Here is a 20,347-nt window from a genome sequence, read left to right as displayed (position 1 = left end):
AGCTCAGTGGTAGAACACTTGCCTAGCACGTATGAGACACTGGGTTTGATCCTCAGCACCACATAAAAATAAATGAAGATATTGTTTCCATCTACAACTAAAAAAAAAAAAAAAATTAAAAAAGGACTGAGGATGTGACCCAGTGGTTAAGTACCCCTGGTACAAAAAAAAAAAAAGAAAAAGAAAAGAAAACACACACACACACACACACACAAAAAAAAAAAAAAAAAAAAAAACATATGAGAGAGAGTATTTTCAATAGGTAGTAAATGAAATATCTGATACCCTTAGGTGTTTTTTCCTTAGGTATGAAGGAAAGGACTTTCCTCAGTGGGGGTGGGAGGATAATTTAGGCAGAGATGAGGAAGGGAGTAAGATAAGAATGAGTATCGCATGTTTGTGGACTTAGAGTAGAATAAGGATTTCGTACCATGAAAATTTATGAATGGAAATTTTTTTCTTTCTATTAAAGATTACTTTAGTTTCTGTAATCAAATCCATGTAGATAAGACCTTACATATTTGATACAGTGGGTTACCCATGTATAAATTGAAACAAATTAAGGTTACTATTTCTGGACATATATGACTTTTAATTTCTGTACAATGCTTACTCAAATTGAAAACTGGGAGACTTTTTCCAAAGTTGGCTGCACAGCCAGTGTTTTCAAAATTTTGAATTATTTGTGTATGTTGTGTGTTTATGTTTATTATATATATATATATATATATATATATATATATTTATTTATTTATTTATATAAAAAGACCAATAATAGCAGTATGTATGCATCAATAGCAGCCTCAGCTTTTCCAGATTTTTTTAGTCATCTGAACAAAATTGTAGAAACATCTAGCACACTCCATTAAAAGGGGAGGGGAATTGGTAAAAAAGAAGCAAAACCTGAGAAAAAATTCTGTAACTGTTGTAATACTTGGCACCATTTTTTTTATTAGCTTCTTAACTATCATATGAAAAGAAAGATTTCTAGAATAACGACATTAAAAGCAGCTCTGATAAAGCACAGTCACTACTGCATATGATAAAGTAGATACAAGAGGTTTTACATTCAGAGGTGTGATATAGTTCTGTCCCACGTCTTTCATATTGGAGGAAACAATTAAAAAGGCATTTATGAGACTGGATTCCACTTTAGGATGGAAATTTTGAAGTGCATGGTTGTTTGATACTATGTTGACCAAAACCATAGGGGACAAACTGGAGGGGGCTTTCCAAAACTGCTTAGTTTAATGGTCAATCCAAAGGAAAGGGGCTCCTGCAAAGGTCCTGTGAACTGAGCAGATGATTCCATGCCCTGGAGAGTCTCTGAGGAGAGGGTAGCTCAGGGGCAAAGGAGCAAGGTGGTAATGACATTCTGAGGGCAGATGTTGATCCTCTTCAGGAAGGCTTAAGGCAGTGGCAGGAGGAGCAGGAGAGGAAAGTACGAGCCCTCTCAGAGATGGCGTCTGAACAGCTGAAGCGGTTTGATGAGCTGAAGGAACTGAAGCAGCATAAAGAATTTCAGGATTTAAGGGAAGTGATAGAGAAGAGGTGAGTCTCTCTGAATTACAACTGAGATGTTCATGTATTAAACCGAAACTCTTTCCCTAGAGGAATTCTAAGGGGAAAGAGTTGAACTTCTGAGTCCTTAAATATCAAAATAAAATAAGTGGAGAAGAATATAACCTGGAAAATGACCAACCTTGGTTTTTGGGAGAGGGTGAACCATCTTGAGAAGCATCCATGACTATTCTTCCTGCAATTTCATTTAGTACCAGGGAAGCCCTAGGCCACCAGGAGAAGCTGAAAGCTGAGCATCGTCACAGAGCCAAGGTCAGTGCCTGGGAGATTCAGGGAAGGTATGTTGCTATCTGTCTGTAACCTGTCTGAAGGGTCAAGTTCTGTCAATCATCCTGGAGGACATGCTCATATCATGCCTCTGCATTACTGGCTTCAGGAAGTCATTTTCCTGCTCATCTGTAGTCATATAAAGCACACCTAGTACTCTAGAAGTGTGGAAAGAGAAAGGCTAGGAGCCCTTCAGAAAGAGTGACACAATGACCCTTTCTATAGATTCTCAACCTGAAACTGCGAGAGGCAGAGCAGCAGCGCTTGAAGCAAGCAGAGCAGGAACGACTGCGGAGAGAGGAAGGCCAGGTTCGCCTGCGGAGCCTCTATACCCTGCAGGAGGAGGTACTGCAGCTCAACCAGCAGCTGGACACCTCCGACCAGCACAAGGACCTGCTGAAGGTGGACCTGGCTGCCTTCCAGACCCGAGGCAACCAGCTGTGCAGTCTCATCTCTGGGATCATTCGTACCACTTCAGAGGTGAGAAGCCTTAGAGTGACTGTTTTTCTATCTTTGAAATGGAGTACCTTATCTGGGTATGGTGGCACACACCTGTAATCCCAGCTACTAGGAAGGCAGTGGCAAGAAAACCAAGTTTGAGGCCAGCCTAGGCAACTAAGCATGACCCTGTCTTAAAAAGCAGCACCAGCCAGCCTTGTGTGGTGGTGCACGTCTGTAATCCCAGTGGTTTGGGAGGCTGAGACAAGAGGATTGCCAGTTCAAAGCCAGTTCAGCAAAAGTGAGGTGCTAAGCAAGTCAGTGAGACCCTGTCTCTAAATAAAATACAAAAGAGGGCTGGGGATGTGGCTCAGGGGTTGAGTGCCCCTGGGTTCAATCCCTGGTATCAAAAAAAAAGAAACAGCGCCAGGTGCAAGGGTGCATGCCTGTAATCCCAGCAACTCCAGAGGCTGAGGCAAGAGGATCGCAAATTCAAAGACAGCCTTAGCAACTTAGTGAGGCCCTAAACAAACACAGTGAGACCCTGACTCAAAATGAAAAAGCAGGCTGGGGATGTGGCTTAGTGGTTAAGTGCCCCTGGGTATAATCCATGGTTCAAAAGAGAAGGATTTAGCCAGGTGCAGTGGCCCACACCTATAATCCCAGCAGCTCGGGAGGCTGAGACAGGAGGATCATGAGTTCAAAGCCAGCCTCAGCACGGCGAGGCACTAAATAACTCAGTGAGACCCTGTCTCTAATAAAATATAAAAATGGGCTGGGGATGTGGCTCAGTGGTTGAGTGCCCCTGAGTTCAATCCTTGGTATTGTCCCACCCTACTGCCCTCGCCAAAAAAAGGACGTGGCTTAGTGGTAAAGTGCTTGCCTTGCATGCTGGGTTCATCCTTGAGGCCACAAAAAATAAAATAAAGATGAATAAAAAAATCAATTAGGGCTGGGGTTCTAGCTCAGTGGTGGTGCACTTGTGTAGCATGCCTAAGGCCCTGAGCTTGAACACCAGCAGTGCAAAAAAAAAAAAATTAGTTTATATGAGTTCTAAGTGTTCAAGCATTTATTTATATTGAAGCAGAAGTTTTATAGTTTATTACTTTTGAATTCTCTTCATGGGTTTTGTTTACCTTTCATTTTGTAAAATTACAAACCAATACAGGAGTAGAAAGGATAGCATAATGAATCTTTACACATCCATTCTCTAGCTCAATAGAGGTCGGTGCATGGCAGCCACACTTTATACCTCCAAAGTTTAAAAAGACTGCTTTTAGCAAAATACTGATGTCACATGTAAAAATTTAGTAATTTAATATGATCAAATATCTAGTCTCTGACTGGCTGTATGTAGTGATGCTTACCTGTAATATCAACCTCTCAGGAGACTAAGGCTTAGCAAGAACCTGTTTCAAAATAAAAGGGCTGGGGATATAGCTCAGTGGTGGAGTTACAGATTCAATCCCCAGTACTAGAGGGGGCCCTTGTGGAGGGGGAGGGTATAGAAACATAATTGTTCAATAATTAGAAAATTAAGTTCAAAATCACCTTTAAAACATGTGTTGCAAATTAAAATATTGTAAACTAGCATATTGGTTTTTTGTTTGTTTGTTTGTTTTTTGGTCAATGGACCTTTATTTTTATTATATGCAGTGCTGAGATTCCAACCCAGTGCCTAATACATGCTAGGCAAGCATTCTATCACTGAGCTGTGACCCCAGCCCTAGAATCACATAGTTTTAAAAAAACTGCTGGGTGCAGTGGTGCACACCTGTAATTCCAGCGGCTGGCAGGTGGGGAGGTAAGGGGGAAGCATTGTGAATTCAAAGCCAGCCTCAGCAATTTAGTGAGGCCCTAAGTAACTAAGTAATTCAAAAAACAAACCTTTGGCTGAGGTTGTGGCTCAGCGGTAGAGCGCTCGCCTCGCACATGCGGGACCCTGAGTTTGATTCTCAGCACCACATAAAAAAAAAAAATAAGTGAAATAAAGGTATTGTGTCCAACTACAACTAAAAAATAAATTAAAACAAACAAACAAACAAAACCTTTTTTTTGTTTGTTTCTGAATAAAAAAGGGCTGGGGATGTGGCTCAATGGTCGAGTGCCCCTGAGTTTAATCCCTGGTACCAAAAAAAAAAGCCAATTTTATTCTTAGATACTATGATGGGATTGGGATGGTCAGTCTTAAGAAACTAAGGAGCCAGTTAGTATCAGAGTGTTGGGTATTCCACTGGCCCAATAATTCCACTTCTATAGATGTATTGACTTGTATGAGGTATGATTTAGCCCCACAAGTTTTCCTAGGGAATGAGCTCCAAATGCTGTCTGTTCCACTCTGCCAGAGTGGCTATCCCACAGCAGAGAACCAAGCTGAAGCCGAGAGAGCCCTGCAGGAAATGCGGGACCTCCTCAGGAACTTGGGGCAGGAGATCACCAGAGCCTGTGAAGACAAGAAGAGGCAGGATGAGGAGGAGGCCCAGGCCAAGCTGCAAGCCTCACAGACACAGCAGGGGCCAGGGCCCCACACACAGTCCCCAGTCCCCAACCAGGGCTCAGGAGGGATACGGAATGAAGGTGGGTCTTGGTGTGAATACAGTCTTGTAACTCAGCCTGAGTTTCAGAACTTGGTGAAAAGAAGAAAGGGTGTATGGCCAGAGATTGGGAAAATTTAACCAAAACTTACATATTTAGTTTCGTTTGATGTGGAGCCTGATTTCATATCATAGCACTTTGCATAAAGATTTGAAGTCTGGGGGCTGGGGATGTGGCTCAAGCGGTAGCGCACTCGCCTGGCATGCGTGCAGCCTGGGTTCGATCCTCAGCACCACATACAAACAAAGATGTTGTGTCCACCGATAACTAAAAAATAAATATTAAAAAAATTCTCTCTCTTTCTTTCTCTCTCTCTCTCTTAAAAAAAAAAGATTTGAAGTCTGTATAATTCTGGCAAATATATTATTCCATGTATTGCTATTACTGAGTATTTTAAGTAAATATATACAGATATATGTTCACTTAATATGTACAAAGCTCAGCATAGTATAGTGTTTGAGAGTATGGGCTATGGATGGAGCCCAATCACTGGATCTAATTGTACTTACTAGCAGTGTGACCTTGGCCAATCACTTAACTTTTCCATTGCCTGTTTCTTTTCCCACAAAATGGAGAAAATAAGGGCTGGGGAGATAGCTCAGTGGTAAAGCACCTGACTAGCATACAAGAGGCCCTAGTTCAATACCTGTCACCACATAAAAAAATAAAAATAAACAACAACAATAAAATGATATCTTTAAAAAAATTGAGAATAATAATAATAATAATAGTATCTACATCATAGTGTTATTGTAGCTATTAAAGCAATTAATATGGGCTGAAGATACAGCTCAATTGGTAAAGTGCTTGCCTCACATACACAGCCCTGGGTTCAATCCCCAGCACCAAAAAAAATAAGCAGTTAATATGTCAGAAAATGGTTAGCACAGTTCATGGCTCATGTAACATGTTCTGTAACTATCAGCCACTATGAAATCTTGTCTTATTCCTTAGACCTCCAGATGAAGGTCCAGGACAGCACAATGCAGTGGTACCAGCAGCTGCAGGATGCTTCTGCCCAGTGTGTGTTGGCCTTTGAAGGTCTGACCAGCAGCAAGGATAGTCAGGTAAGGGAGGTGTAGATGGCCTGATGGTGCTCCCCATAGCCTCCTGTCACAGAGGAATATAGCTGTTGTGTCACATCCCCTAATCCTGAGAGTATCTACTCAGTTCTTCAAAACGTTCTCACTACTCACTATTCTTTTCTGGCAGGCCAAAAAGATAAAGATGGACTTGCAGAAGGCTGCCACCATCCCTGTGAGCCAAATCTCTACCATTGCGGGTGAGTCAGAGGATTGAAAGCATGGCCCTTTGCCTCATTGTCTTGTTTTCTGTTTCCAAATCTACTTAGCTGTAAGGTTTCTATGTAAAGAATATGTTCAGGCTCAGAAATATGACTTAATGCTAGAACACTGGGCTAGCCTTATGTGAGACCCTGAGTTTTATCTCTAGCACCACATACACACATAAAAGGGTATGTCCAAACAAATGTTGGCAGTTGCATTGAGTACATGTAAATGGTATGAATCCCATTTTTTTTCCTTTTTCCTCTCCAATGCATAGAAAGAAGTTATAAGGTAATCATGTATTTTTTTTATACTGCGGATTGAACCTAGACATACTCTATCACTGAGCTACATCCCAGTTCTTTCTCTTTTTTTTTTTTTTTTGTGGGTTCGGGGGGTACCAGGGATTGAACTGAGAGGTACTCAACCACTGAGCCACAGTCCCCAGTCTTGTTTTGTATTTTATTTAGAGCAGGTCTCACTGAGTCGCTTGGTACCTTGCTTTTGCTGAGGCTGGCTTTGAACTTGTGATCCTCCTGCCTTAGCCTCTCGAGCCGCTGGAATTACAGGCATGCACCACCTTACCCGGCCTCTATTTCTTTTCTTGAGATAGGGTCTCACTAAGTTCCTGAGGGTTTCACTATCTCATTAGGTTGCCCAGGCTGGCCTCTGGATCTTCCTACCTCAGTCTATGTAGTGGCTGGGATTACAGGTGTATGCCACTTTGCTCAGCTTGACTTGTTTTTACTAAGCTATGTATCAATAGGAAATTGTTTAGAATGGCTTTTAACTTTAAAGTTGAAAGTTACTGTTGCAGACATCATGAAAGGAACCTTATGACTTGTAGTCTTTGCTTTTAAGTCTTACATTAGCTTTTGCAAACCCCAAGCTTGCCAGGCTAATACTTTAGGACATATTTCTTTTTTCTTCATAGACTGAGATGTAGAAAGTAAAGGGGCTAGGAATGTAGCTCAGTTGTAGTGTCTGCCTAGCATGTGTAATACCCTGCTTCCTAACCCCAGTATGGCAAAAAAAAAAAAAGTCAGAAACTGAGAGGTCGATACCTTTCTTCTTGTTGTTCTTCTTGTTCTCCTTCTCCTTCTTTTTTTTTTTTTTTTTAATTTTTTTCTTTTTTTCACCAGGGATTGAACCTAGGGATGCTCTGAGCCACATGAGCCACATTCTCCAGCCCTTTTTTATATTTTGTTTAGAGACAAGGTCTCACGAAGTTGCTGAGGCTGGCTTTGAACTCACAATCCTCCTGCCTCAGCCTCCTGAGCTGTCGGGATTATAGGCGTGTACCACCGCACCCAGCTCAACACCCTTCTTCTTCTTCTTCTTCTTTTTTTTTTTTTTTTGACAGAGAGAGAGAGAGAGAGAGAGAGAGAGAGAATCTTTTTTGTAGATGGACACAACACAATGCCTTTATTTTTATGTGGTGCTGAGAATCGAACTCAGGTCCCGCCCGTGCTAGGCGAACGCTCAATTGCTGAACCACAATCCCACCCCACACCCTTCTTTTTTTTTAAAAAAAAATATTTATTTTTTAGTTATAGGTAGACACAGTATCTTTATTTTATTTTTATGTGGTGCTGAGGATCAAACCCAGTGCCTCATGCATGCTAGGCGAGCACTCTACCTCTGAGCCACATCCCTAGCCCTCAACACCCTTCTTAAGAACAGAGATTATTTTATTTTTCCACAGCTATAGACAAGGACATCTATAAATGAGACTGTGCCATCCCTGGGCAGAGGAGTATGCACAGGAAGAAAGTTGCTCTCACTTGTATTGGGCCCCAGTGCCTCATTAACTTGTCACCTAAAAAATAGGAATCGTGCATTTCCTGCCCTTGAAAGCCATATGGCAAAACTCATGTAACATGTTGTTGCCTGAAATTCTTTCTGGAACAAGGCAAACTATAAATAAACACATATCACTTGGTAGAATTTAAAGTGCTCTTTCCCTTGATAGAAACAGCAAGTGGGGAGAGGTGTCTGGACAACCACCCCACACCTTCACTACTCTCCTCAACTTCTCTTGGTTCTTACCCCTCAGTGCATATAACCACACCTCCTCCCACAGCAGGAAAGTGGAAACAGCAGGGTGTGCTCCTGCGGGGTCTGCCCCTTCTGCCTCTCACAGCCCTGACCTCCTAGTTGCCTATTTCAGGCTGAGGCTACCTTCCTGTCTTAGCTTACCTTTCTGCCTTTGCCCTTGTTCCCATCCCCTGCCTTTCTTTCCTGTTTTCTGCAATTACTCCCTTTTACAGGCTGCTTTTCCTCAGCTTTCAAATATGTGTGAGTCTCACATTATAAGTTTCCCTTGATCCTCTCCTTTCTAATTTTTTTGTCTTTATCATGTTTCCATGTGACACTGTTGATTATTCTCTTCTCTAAAAATTTCAACTCTCCTTCAGCCTGCATGACAACATTTCTTTCCAGGTTCTGCTTCTCTCTCCCTCTTAATCCTTTGTGGGGTCCCAGTCTCCTGTCCCCACCTAATTGTAGGTGTTTCCTAGAGATCTGCTCATATCTCTGTTCTTTTCCTCATATGTCCCCATTCTTGCCCAAGACTCTTTCTCAAGTCTGTCCTGGTTTGTTTCTTTACTCTGAGCTTCAGATTCTCTAGCTTAGCCTCCTGAGGGCCATCTCTGGTGGATTTCTCTTAGCTACCACCAGCTTAGTGTGGTCAAATCTGAATATGACATCTTGATTATGCCTCTTTCTTCCTATTTCCTGAGTAATCAGTCACCCTGTTATCAGTTGTTATGGTTGAAGCCAAGAGTCATCTTTCTGACTACTTCCTGTTTCTTTCCCCACATCTAATTAGTTTCTGGTTTTGCTCTTTTTCGTTTTTTACATATGGCTTAATTTCTGTTTCTCTATCACTAACTTTAAGTCCTTGAATTTCCAGGGTAGTCAGACACAAGGCATAGTCTAGAATTCATTTTCAATGAGTATTGAATTAAGGGAAATAAAAAAAACCAAACCCTCCTTTCTATCTCTGAAAAAAATGCAAATATCCACGAGTCTTTAGATTTGGAGGCAAATTTAAATGAGGATGTGGTTGCTCATGGATCTGGGAGGCCATGTCAGGCATATGGAAAGGCTGGGAGAGAGGGGTGAGTGGGGGACTCAGCCAGTGGGGATTTTTGAAACTGCCCTTAACTTAGCAATAGACTATGACGTAGCCGAGTGTGACCTAGGGAAATTTGTATGGAAATATATATTTTTAACATTTCAGTAAGGTTTGAGTCTCTATTTCTGTTTTTTTGGGATTATTCATTTTAGGGTTTCTGTGGTGTTTCATTATTTGATTCTTGGTTCCCTCCTGAATCATTTTTTTGAATAGGATTTTTCTGAGACTTGTTACATTTTTGAAGTGATTAGAAACTTTGTTGGGTATTCTCAACTGGAGGTGATATGTTAATTAAAACTGTTTGTTTTTTTTTAATCAGGGATTGAACCCAGGGGCTCACTACTGAGCCACATCCCCAGTCCTTTATATTTTTTATTTAGAGACAGGTTCTCACTAAGTTGCTTAGGATCTTGCTAAGTTGCTAAAGCTGGGTTTAAATTTGTAATCCACGTGCCTCAGCCTCCCAAGCCACTGGAATTGCAGATGTGTGCCACTGCACCTGGAAAAAAAATTGATTATAAATAATGGAAACAAATTCAGATCTGCTTAAGAAAAAAGAATAGTGTTTATCCTAAAAATCAAGGGATATTTCCAATAGCAGGAATGGAGTAGGGTGTCTTAGGAGCTAGAAATTTTAGTTCTCTGTTCCTCTCTTGTCTCATTTTCTCTTTCTCCATCTCCATTCTTATTTTATGGATTCCTGGTCTTTGGTTCACGGGCAGGTGTCAGACCCCACTACTTCCAGAGTGCATGTGTTGTAGGTCAGCACTCTAAGGAATTGACTCTCCTTTACTCAGCCTGACTGCCTAGTACCTACTTGTAGGGCTGGGCACTCAGGGTCTTCTATCAAACATAACGATTAGGAACTATCAGCTTTTCTTTACTATGACAAATAACTGAGATAATCAGCTTATAGAGAATAGATTTGTTTTCTCTCACATTTTTAGAGATTTCAGTCTAGATCAGTTGGCCCTGTTGCTCTTTGTATGTGGTAGCACATCATGACCCTAACGGTCAGAAGGTGAAAAAGAGAGAGAAGAAGAGACCATAGTCTCACAGTCCCCTTGGAGGGCATGTCCCCGGTGACCTGAAAACCTCCCAAGAAGCCCCATGTCTTTTTTGTTTTGTTTTGTTTTAATTAGCACATGACAGTACAATGATCTTGACATATCATACATCTGTATCAGATAGGGTATAATTTCTCATTTTTCTGAGTGTACAGGTTGCAGAATAACATTGGTCATGCAGTCACGTATATACATACAGCAATAATAATGTCTATTTTATTCTGCTTTCCCCCCAAGAAGCCCCATGTCTTGAAAAGTTCCTCCATCTCCCAGTAGCACTGAGCTGGGAAGTGAGCCTGTACCACATGGATCTTTGGACTTACAGTCCAAGCTCTCACAGGATCCCACTCCTTTGTCTTTGAGGATATAGGAGGCCTTGAGAAAGGGAAAATCATCTCAAGTTGGGAAGATCCTTTAGCAGGTTCTTCCTAAAGGTGCAATTAATTCCTCTAGGGATAGCCACCACAGTCTGTGAGATCTGTAACACTTATTTTATTTTACTTTTTTAGTTGTTGATAGACCGTTGTTTGTTTGTTTGTTTGTTTTCAATTTTTTTTTATTTATATGAGGTTCTGAGATTTGAACCCAGTGCCTCACACATGCCAGGCAAGTGTGCTACCACTGAGCCCCCAGCCCCAGCCCCTGTAACACTATTTAACAACTGTTTTTCTTTTCTCTGTCGTGTGTCAGTTTCAGAATTAATTCATTCCTATTGGGCACATTAGTACAGCCTATAATCTCTCAGCTACTTGGGACATTGAGGCAAGAAGATTACAAGTTCAAGACCAGCATCAGTAACTTAGTGAGATTCTGTCTCAAAAATTAAATAGAAAGGACTGGGAATGTAGCTGAGTGGCAGAATGCCCATGGGTTCAATTCCCAGTAACTAACACACACACACACAACACACACACACACACACATACACACACACACAATTCATTCTCAAATAAGGAACTTCTTTGGAATAGTACCATGAATTGTATATTTTGCAGCCCCCACAACATGAATTTGATTTTTATATAATTTTTTGCACCAGTGTTTTGCTTTTGGCTCTGAACTTCTGTAGAGGATCACGGTTGGATTTCTATAGATGCTTGGTAATCACTTGATGAAAATAGATTGACGCATTTGTTGTGCCTTTTCACTGACTTTTTCCCTGTCATGCACAGGTTCTAAGCTGAAGGAGGTCTTTGACAAGATCCACAGCCTGCTTTCTGGAAAGCCTGTTCAATCTGGTGGGCGCTCTGTGTCCGTCACACTTAACCCACAGGGCTTGGACTTCGTTCAGTATAAACTGGCAGAGAAATTTGTGGTGAGAAACTCAGAGGTATGGGAAGAGGAGGCTGATATACACCTTTTTGGGTATTAATTAAAATTGTCCCCCATCTCTTTGTTCTCAGAAACAAGGGGAAGAGGAGGTGGCCTCTCATCATGAAGCAGCATTCCCCATCGCAGTTGTGGCGTCTGGCATCTGGGAGCTCCACCCCAGAGTGGGGGACCTCATCCTTGCTCATCTACACAAGAAGTGTCCTTACTCTGTTCCTTTCTATCCAGCTTTCAAGGAAGGGATGGCTTTGGAAGACTATCAGCGGTGAAGTTGTTTTTCTCCTTATTCACTCTCTCTGGGGTGATTAATAGAATATAAATAGAATTGGAATTGTTTTTCCCTCCTTCTCACAGTTCTTCTGTGTACCTTGAATATTCTGTCAGAAAGGTCTTTGATATAACCTGGACAACTTTTTGGATTTGTGGTGTTAGATATCAATAATAATAGTTTATTAGAAAGAATATTAGACCTAGAATCCAGTGGTCTTAGAAATTATCCCTGCTTTTCATCTAAGAGCTTTGCAAAAATGGGTAGATTATTTAACGTCTTTGAGTATTAGTTTTCCTATTTGTAAATGGGGTAGTGATAGCCATTACCTTCTAATTTTACCTGTGAGTTTACCCTGCAGGGCTTTTGTGAAACAAATTTATTGACGAATACCAGTGCTTTGCTATGATGTTAAACGTAACAATATTATTACTTTTAGCCGTGAAAAGTTATCTCTGGTTTGTTACCCTTATTGTGGCCTTGTCACATTGAGTTTTTCTCTTTCCATGTAGGATGCTCGGCTACCAAGTGAAGGATTCCAAGGTGGAACAGCAGGACAACTTTCTAAAGCGCATGTCTGGGATGATTCGTCTCTATGCTGCCATCATCCAGCTCCGGTGGCCGTATGGAAACCAACAAGAAGTGGGTAGAAAAGGCTAACTGCCAGTAATGAGAGGTTGGATGAGGGTCCATGTTGGTGATTCCACCCACAGCAAACATTTCCCTTAGTGTCAGGTTTCTGTTATTGCAGCAAAATACCTGAGAAACAGCTTACAAGGAGGAAGGGTTCATTTTGGCTCATGATTTCGTAGGTTTCAGTCTGTTCAGCTGGCTCCATTGTTCTTGGGCCTGTGGCGAGACAATACTTCACAGCAGGAGTATGTGGTAGAATAAAGCTGCCCATTCACAGCAGCTGGGAAGCAAGAGAGGGACAGGAAGGGGTGGGGTCCCAAAATCTCCCTCAAGGGCACATCCCAGTGGCTGACCTCCTCCAGCTAGGCTCTGTCTCTTCAAGGTTCCATCATCTTGCAATAGTGCCATAGGCTGGTGACCAAGCCTTTAACACACAGGCCTTTGGGAGACACTTCCAAACCATAGCAGCCTTCCTTCCGAATCACTCCAGTGAAACAATGAGGGAAAGTGTCTGGTAGCTTCACAGGTTTTTGTTGTTTGGTTTTTTTTGCTTTACTAGGGATTGAACCCAGGGCCTTACACATACTAGGCAAACACTGAGCGATATATTTTTCAACCATTTTTACTTTATCTTTTTGAGACAGTGTTCTGCTAAGTTGCTCAGGCTAACCTAAAATATGTGATCCTCCTGCATGTTTCCCAAGAGGTGCACCATTGCATCTGGCTTCATAGACCAGAAGAGAGGCTATTATAAGTCAATCATTAGATTTAGAAGGTATTCGGGATTGAACTCAGGGAATCGTGCATGCTAAGCAAGCACTGTACCACTGAGCCCTATGCTTTTTTATTAGAGGGATGAGCAAGAAGTTGTCATCTTACCCCTGGTTGGGGCCTTGGAATCTATCTAGGTCCCATTGCTTACCTCACAGATGGGCAATGGAAGCATACAAAGCTGGAGGGATTCATATCTGTCAGTGACAGAGCCATGGCTGGGGTTCTGGGCTTTGACCTCTCAGCTCATTTTTTTTCTCAAGGAGTACAGGTAGAGAGGTAGAGAAGTTAACAGACTTCGAAAAAATAGAAGTTGATTGAATCCAAGAAGTTTTTATTGCTGTGTCTAGGTTCTAAGCTAAAGGTACCAAGAAAAATAGAATGTCAATAAGAGCCATACATATTGGTGCATATCTATAATCCCAGTGATACGAAGGCTGAGGTAGGATTATGAGTGTAAAGCCAGCCTGGGCATCATAGCAAGATTCCATCTCAAAAGAAAGAAAAAAAAGTTTTAAGCTGGGCCTGGTGGCGCATGCCTGTAATCCCAGTGGCTGGGGAGGTTGAGGCAGGAGGATCACGAGTTCAAAGCCAGCCTTAGCAACAGCGAGGCACTAAGCAACTCAGTGAGACTCTGTCTCTAAATAATATACAAAATAAGGCTGGGGATGTGGTTCAATGGTTGAGTGCCCCTGAGTTCAATCCCTGGTTATGCTTCCCCCCCACCCCCCCAAAAAAAAAAGGTTAATACTGTAAGTATTGGCCTATGGAATCTCTGAAACTGAAGTTGTCGTATGTGTCAAAGGGATCCTGTAAAGAAGGTGTGAGAGTGTACACGTTGATTAGAATATTTAAAACCAAAGTTTGAGGCTGGGGAAAAAGCTCAGGTGATAGAGTGCTTGCCTTGCAAGCACAAGGCCCTGAGTTCGATCCCCAGCACCAAAAAAAAAAAAACAAACAAGAGTCTGTTTAGCCTGTGTTATTTCCGCCTTGTGGCATGTTCCTGGGCGAAATGATCTTGGTGTTCATGTCTACTTGGTAGTAGCTGAATAACATGGAGAGTTTAGATCTCTGAATAAAATGAGATCAAATCATGGTAAAACTTCTCTTCTCATAGATTCACCCTCATGGCTTAAATCATGGCTGGCGCTGGTTGGCCCAGATCTTAAACATGGAACCTCTGTCAGATGTGACAGCCACTCTCCTCTTTGACTTCTTGGAGGTACGTAATTTAGATATCACACAAGAGAAAGCCAGTGGTTGAGGTGACCTCAGGACATTGAGTGACAAGGATGGTAAGCAGTGTAGAAATGAGCCTGGAGGTGAACAGTATTTATTACACCAGTATTGCAGATGTTTTTTCCAAACCACAAGAAAGCTCTGGCTTTCACTTTTTCTAAGCATCGTACTTGCCTTCTCTGTGTAGATGTTTTTTTTTCATTACCAAAATAAGAAAATTATTCATCCTAGCTTAAGTTAAAAAATAGCATTAGTTTTAGTGATATAGAAGTGACTCCCACAACCAAGGTAGGACATGCAGTTGAATCTCTTTAGAGCATGGAACCAAGGCACTAGAATATCACCAGGCACCAGGATAGTCTGTCTGTGGCACCATATGACTTTCATAACCACTGTCTCTGCAAGCTGCCTCACTCTTGCTCTGTTGGCTAACATTGACAGTTTCTCTGCATGTAGTAGGGGAGGCCGCAATCCTGGCTGTCATTCATCTCAGCATGATCACTCAATGTATTGGGACCAATATTTCACTGTTCTGAGATTCCTTACTTCCAGGAGAGAAAATACCATACCCAGCTTGGGTCAGGTATCTTCCCTATCTAGAAGGCTATATACAGTTCTGTCTGCCTCTAAGGGACCACCACATTTAAAACCAGAGTTTGTTTAGCTTGTGTTATTTCTACCTTGTGGCATGTCACCACAGTAAGGTGACAGCAAGGGTTTCCACGGAAAGTAGATACTTCTTAAAGAATGCTTAAGGGCCGGGCGCAGTGGCGCACGCCTGTAATCTCAATGGCTTGGGAGGCTGAAGCAAGAAGATCGCGAGTTCAAAGCCAGCCTCAACAGAGGCGCTAAGCAACTCAGTGAGACCCTGTCTAAATAAAATACAAAATAGGGCTGGGGATGTGGCTCAGTGGTTGAGTGCCCCTGAGTTCAATTTCCAGTAACAACAACAAAAAAAGAATGCTTAGGGAACATGCCATAACAGGTCTGGGGCCATTTCACCAGTAATGCTAGTAGTTCCTAGTTGCCTTTTAGTTCCTGGAGTCACCATACACTAACAGTGAGCCTGAATCTTTGAGAACACAAGTAGTATCCCCTATTTGCTTCTTACTAGGGTTGGGAGGGTGCCAGACCTTCAGAACAACTTGGGTTTGGTAGAGTAAAAGAAGAATTGTTTACTAAGACCTGACAGTCTGTGTATTGCTATATACAGAGAAATGCTTGTGGTAGAAGAGTGGTTTCTTTCCATTTATTCCCTCGTTAGCTAGCTCAGTAGTATGGCTGATAGTTTTTGACAGGTGTGAAAGGCAAAGGCTGATCCCACTTTGTGGATCTGTCCTGGGAATGGATTTTCCTCCCTGCCCTATGGTTCTTGTCTTTTCTGTTAGGTGTGTGGGAATGCCCTCATGAAGCAGTATCAAGTCCAGTTCTGGAAGATGATACTACTCATCAAGGAGGACTACTTCCCAAGGTATCAGGCTTGTTGAGCAGGCAACTGGGATTTAGTTAGTAACAGTAGTGAACCAGGTTTAGATACCCTGGAGTGCTATTACATGCTATTTTTCACTGAAATTAAAAATGCTAGGGGTGTAGCCAGTGGTAGAGCACTTGCCTAGCTTGCACAAGGCCCTGGATTCCAACCCAGCACTGAAAAAAAAATTTTTTTAAAGCCTGTGTTAAGGGCTGGGGTGGTGGTTCAGTGGTAGAGCACTTGCTTAGCATGTGTGAGGCACTGGATTCAATTCTCGGCACCATATATAAATAAATAAAATAGGGGCTGGGGTTGTGGCTCAGTGGTAGAGCACTTGCCTTGCATATGTGAGACACTGGGTTCAATTCTCAGTACCGCGTGTAAATAAATGAATAAAATAAAGGTCTGTCAACAACTAAAAAGTTAAATAAACAAACAAATAAATAAAAGTCCATGGATGACTAAAAAATCATGGGAGGAAAAAAGCCTGTGTTAAGGATCACATCTTTTTACTCCTGTATATCTCTGTTATTATTTTTTTTGCTTAAATTTTTTAGTTGTAGATGGGTACAATACCTTTATTTTATTTATTTATTTTTATGTGATGCTGAGGATCGAATCCAGTGCCTCATGTGTGCTAGGCAAGTGCTCTACCACTGAGCCACAACCCCAGTCCCCTATACTTCTCTTTTATATTTGAACAAATACTTTTGAACTCTAAACGAGAGTCTTTTTAAAATATTGTTGATTAAATGAAACACAATTAGGAAAGTCTTAGAGTAAGATATCTGGCATTTTAAAAAATTGTTCTTTCCCAGGGTCCCCCAGATAATCTAGGATGGTGATTATATGTAGCCATGAGTTAAGCCAAGAGGTTAAGTCCCCTCATCAAATCAGATGGGGTATCTAATGGCAAAGCCCTGATCACAAAGACCCTGGAAAGGAGTGTGCTCCCTTCTCCTTTTTCTCTGGCTGAAAAGGTTGAGATCATTTGGAAGAGCAGCAGTACCCTTAGCTTATTAGCCAGCCCTGTGAATCAGTGGGTCACACTGTACTCCAGATCAGTAGTGTGCTGATACACACCTTCCAAAAGAGGTGTGTATCATGGGGGGTTCACAGATCTCCTTTTTGTCCCTATAGAATTGAAGCCATCACAAGCTCAGGACAGATGGGTTCTTTCATACGCCTCAAGCAGTTCTTGGAGGTAAGACGCCTCAGCCTAATATATTTCAAACTGTTGACCTGAGACTCACCTGAGCCTGACAAGTCCCACACCTCCAAACACTGATGGCAGCCTCCTCCTCTAGATCATTCCAGCCCTGCTGTTTGTTAATGATTCCCACTTGCCTCTCTCTGGACTGGGGCTGCCATTTCATCTTCTTTCTGCATGTCATTCTTCATGCTGCCTGTGAAGCAGCCACCCTAAGGGATGAATAAAATATATAATGAATCTTCTCTCACTAATACTTTTTTTTTTTTTTTTTTTTTTTTGCTGATACTGTGGATGGAACTCAGGGGTATTGTATCTCTTAACTGTATCCCCAGCCCTGTATTTTTTATTTGGTGGGGTTCTTTTTTTTTTTTTTTTTTTTTTTACTTTTGTGGAACTGGGGGTCTAACCCAGGACTTTGTGAATGCAAGGCAGATGCTTTGCCACTGAGCTTCATCCCAACCCCATATTTTTTTTATTTGGAGACAAAGCTGGCCTTAAAAATTGCAATCCTCCTGCCTCATTTCCCAGGTAGCTGAAATTACAGGTGTGGCCACCATGCCTGGCTTCATCAATACAAGTTTTGCTTATTGACCAAATTTCCTTTCTCTATCTTGGGTTTGGGGAACTGGTAAATGTGGTCACTTTTCTCCACAAGAAGAGACTATACTTTCAGTTGGACTCTCCCCCTATTTCCAACTGCCAAGAAGTTTTAAGAGGTAAATTTTCCCAAATAATTTGAAACTCCATAGTAGGTATACTAAAGTAATCCACTGATTTTGAGCTTCTAGGAGCCCCGTTGGGAAAACAGTGATGGTGACAGATGAAGCCACGCTGTAGGGACAAGGATGGAACAGGCGTAATAACAGCACTTCATTTGTTCTAGTCTTACACAGAACCGTCAGTCTTACTTATGGGCTTTTTCCTTTGTCTACTCTTCCATAGGACTTAAACTTGCTGTTTGTCCCTCCAAATTTCTTCCAACTGTAAAGCATAAGATACAGTGTTATTAGAAACTCATTCTGAGCCAGGTATGGAAGCATACACCTGTAATTCCTCTCAGGAGGCTGAGGCAGGAGGATCACAAGTTCAAAGATGGCCTCGGCAACCTGGCAAGACCTTGTCTCAAAGTGAAAATTAAAATATAAAGGGCTGGGGTGTGACTCAATAGTCGAGCACCCCTGAGTTCAATCCCCAGTAATGCACACTCATTCTCTTTTTGTCTTAACTCATTCTCTTTTTTTTTTCCTGAACAGAAATGTTTGCAACGCAAGGAGATTCCTGTCCCCAAGGGCTTTCTGACTTCCTCCTTCTGGCGTTCCTGATGTTACTCCCATCACCCAACATCCACTATATTGTGAAGAGGCAAGAATAAAGCAACTGAAGATAGTTGTTTTTGGAAGAAGTCATGTTAAATTTAGAAGTTTGTCAGTGTGTGTTTTTACATATTTGACCATGTGACTAGGAGAGAAAATTTTCACAAAATCTTGGTAATTCCTTTACAGGTTTGGTAACTCGTTAAGGCATCCACATGCTGGATTAAATAGAGCTGGCTTTTCTGTTTTTTGTAAAATTTGTGAGCAGAGGTGTTTGGTACTTGGTCTCATCCTTTATTTCCTTTGTCTCTGAGTGTCTTTCAGAAAGTTGGTGATACATTAGCCATTTTACTCTGAACTAGTCTGAGCCCACCATTTCACCCCTTCCCCACCCCTGTTCAGACAAATTCCCAGAAAAAGATTCGTAAGATACCATTCAAAGTATCATTAAATGGTTAAAGCCAAATCCTTACATGCATGTCTGGGTTATGATGGTTTTGCCTTTCTCAGCTTGTGAAGCATTTCTAAATGCAGAGGAGACGAGTGATGTGTAGTTAAATAAAGACATTTGGGAGGAATTATAATTTTTTTCATGTTCCAAGTAATGAATGATGATTAATTTGCCGACTGAAGCCACTGCAAAAACCCAGAATTTGAATGTTCAGATAAAAATTGCAATTTGTTTTATGGAAAGACCTATTCTCTATTATACTGCAGAGGCAGCAGCCAAAGATCTGTCCCTCTACGCTAAGTGCTTTGTGGGCATATGTATTCACTGGTACCCAAGTAGCTTGAAATGACCCATTCTATGAATCCTGACTGCAGTGCCAAAAAATAAGTAATAAAGCTTGATTTTTTTTTAATATCCATTGCTGATATATAGTTGATTTAATATAATTAATTTCCTGCACTTTGAGTTGTATAAATCATTAGAGGAATTATGTTCTTGTAGTACACGAATCTACATATGGAATGATATGTATTTCTTCCTCTTTTGCCTTTTTTTTTTTTTTGTGTGTGTGTGTGTGTGTGTGGTACTGAGGATTGAACCCGAGGGTGCTTAACCACTGAGGCACGTCCCAGCCCTTTTTATATTTTATTTTATTTTATTTATTTATTTATTTATTTTTTGGCAGTGTAAGGGGAATCTTTTTATTTTTTAGTTATCAGCGGACACAACATCTTTGTATGTGGTGCTGAGGATCGAACTCGGGCCGCACGCATGCCAGGCGAGCACGCTGCCGCTTGAGCCACATCCCCAGCCCCCTATATTTTAGAGAGAGAGCTGGGCACGGTTGCACATACTTTTGAAATCCCAGTGACTCAGGAAGCTAAGGTAGGAGGATCACAAGTTTAAAGCCAGTCTCAGCAACTTAGCAAGACCCTGTCTAAAACAATAAGAAGGGCTGGGGATATGGCTCAGAGGTTAAGTGCCCCAGGATCATTCCCCAATACCAATAAATAAATAAATAAATAAATAAAACATTTTTTTAAAAAGGGGAAAAATTGAATATGAAAAATCACTGGGGACTGGGGATGTAGCTCAGTAGTAGAGTATATCGTGTGAAGTCCTGGATTCAGTCCCTAGCACCAAAAAACAAACAGAGGCTGAGGTTGTGGCTCAGCGGTAGAGCGCTCCCCTGGCACATGTGAGGCCCTGGGTTCGATCCTCAGCGCCACATAAAAATAAATTAATAATTTTTTAAAAAGGTATTGTATCCAATTACAGCAAAAAAA

At 41.6% G+C, this 20,347-nt stretch overlaps 1 protein-coding gene across 1 annotated transcript in view; it reads left to right on the top strand.

Moving 5' to 3' along the window:
• Positions 1-19,479, top strand: part of Gle1 (GLE1 RNA export mediator) — a 30,735-nt gene extending 11,256 nt beyond the window's left edge. Inside the window, exons 4-16 of the mRNA XM_076843090.2 lie at positions 1,403-1,551; positions 1,773-1,833; positions 2,074-2,328; positions 4,632-4,863; positions 5,836-5,948; positions 6,094-6,163; positions 11,546-11,688; positions 11,777-11,967; positions 12,483-12,612; positions 14,492-14,596; positions 16,002-16,084; positions 17,225-17,288; positions 18,551-19,479. Of these exons, the coding sequence (XP_076699205.1) occupies positions 1,403-1,551; positions 1,773-1,833; positions 2,074-2,328; positions 4,632-4,863; positions 5,836-5,948; positions 6,094-6,163; positions 11,546-11,688; positions 11,777-11,967; positions 12,483-12,612; positions 14,492-14,596; positions 16,002-16,084; positions 17,225-17,288; positions 18,551-18,619 (1,665 nt within the window). The 3' untranslated portion in view covers positions 18,620-19,479. The remainder of the gene's footprint in view (positions 1-1,402; positions 1,552-1,772; positions 1,834-2,073; positions 2,329-4,631; positions 4,864-5,835; positions 5,949-6,093; positions 6,164-11,545; positions 11,689-11,776; positions 11,968-12,482; positions 12,613-14,491; positions 14,597-16,001; positions 16,085-17,224; positions 17,289-18,550) is intronic.
• Positions 19,480-20,347: the final 868 nt, after the last annotated feature.

Source organism: Callospermophilus lateralis, chromosome 2 (assembly GCF_048772815.1).
Source record: "Callospermophilus lateralis isolate mCalLat2 chromosome 2, mCalLat2.hap1, whole genome shotgun sequence".
Lineage (NCBI taxonomy): Eukaryota > Metazoa > Chordata > Mammalia > Rodentia > Sciuridae > Callospermophilus > Callospermophilus lateralis.
The sequence above is the reverse complement of the archived record's forward strand: the minus strand, read 5'-3'. Positions and strand labels throughout refer to the sequence as shown.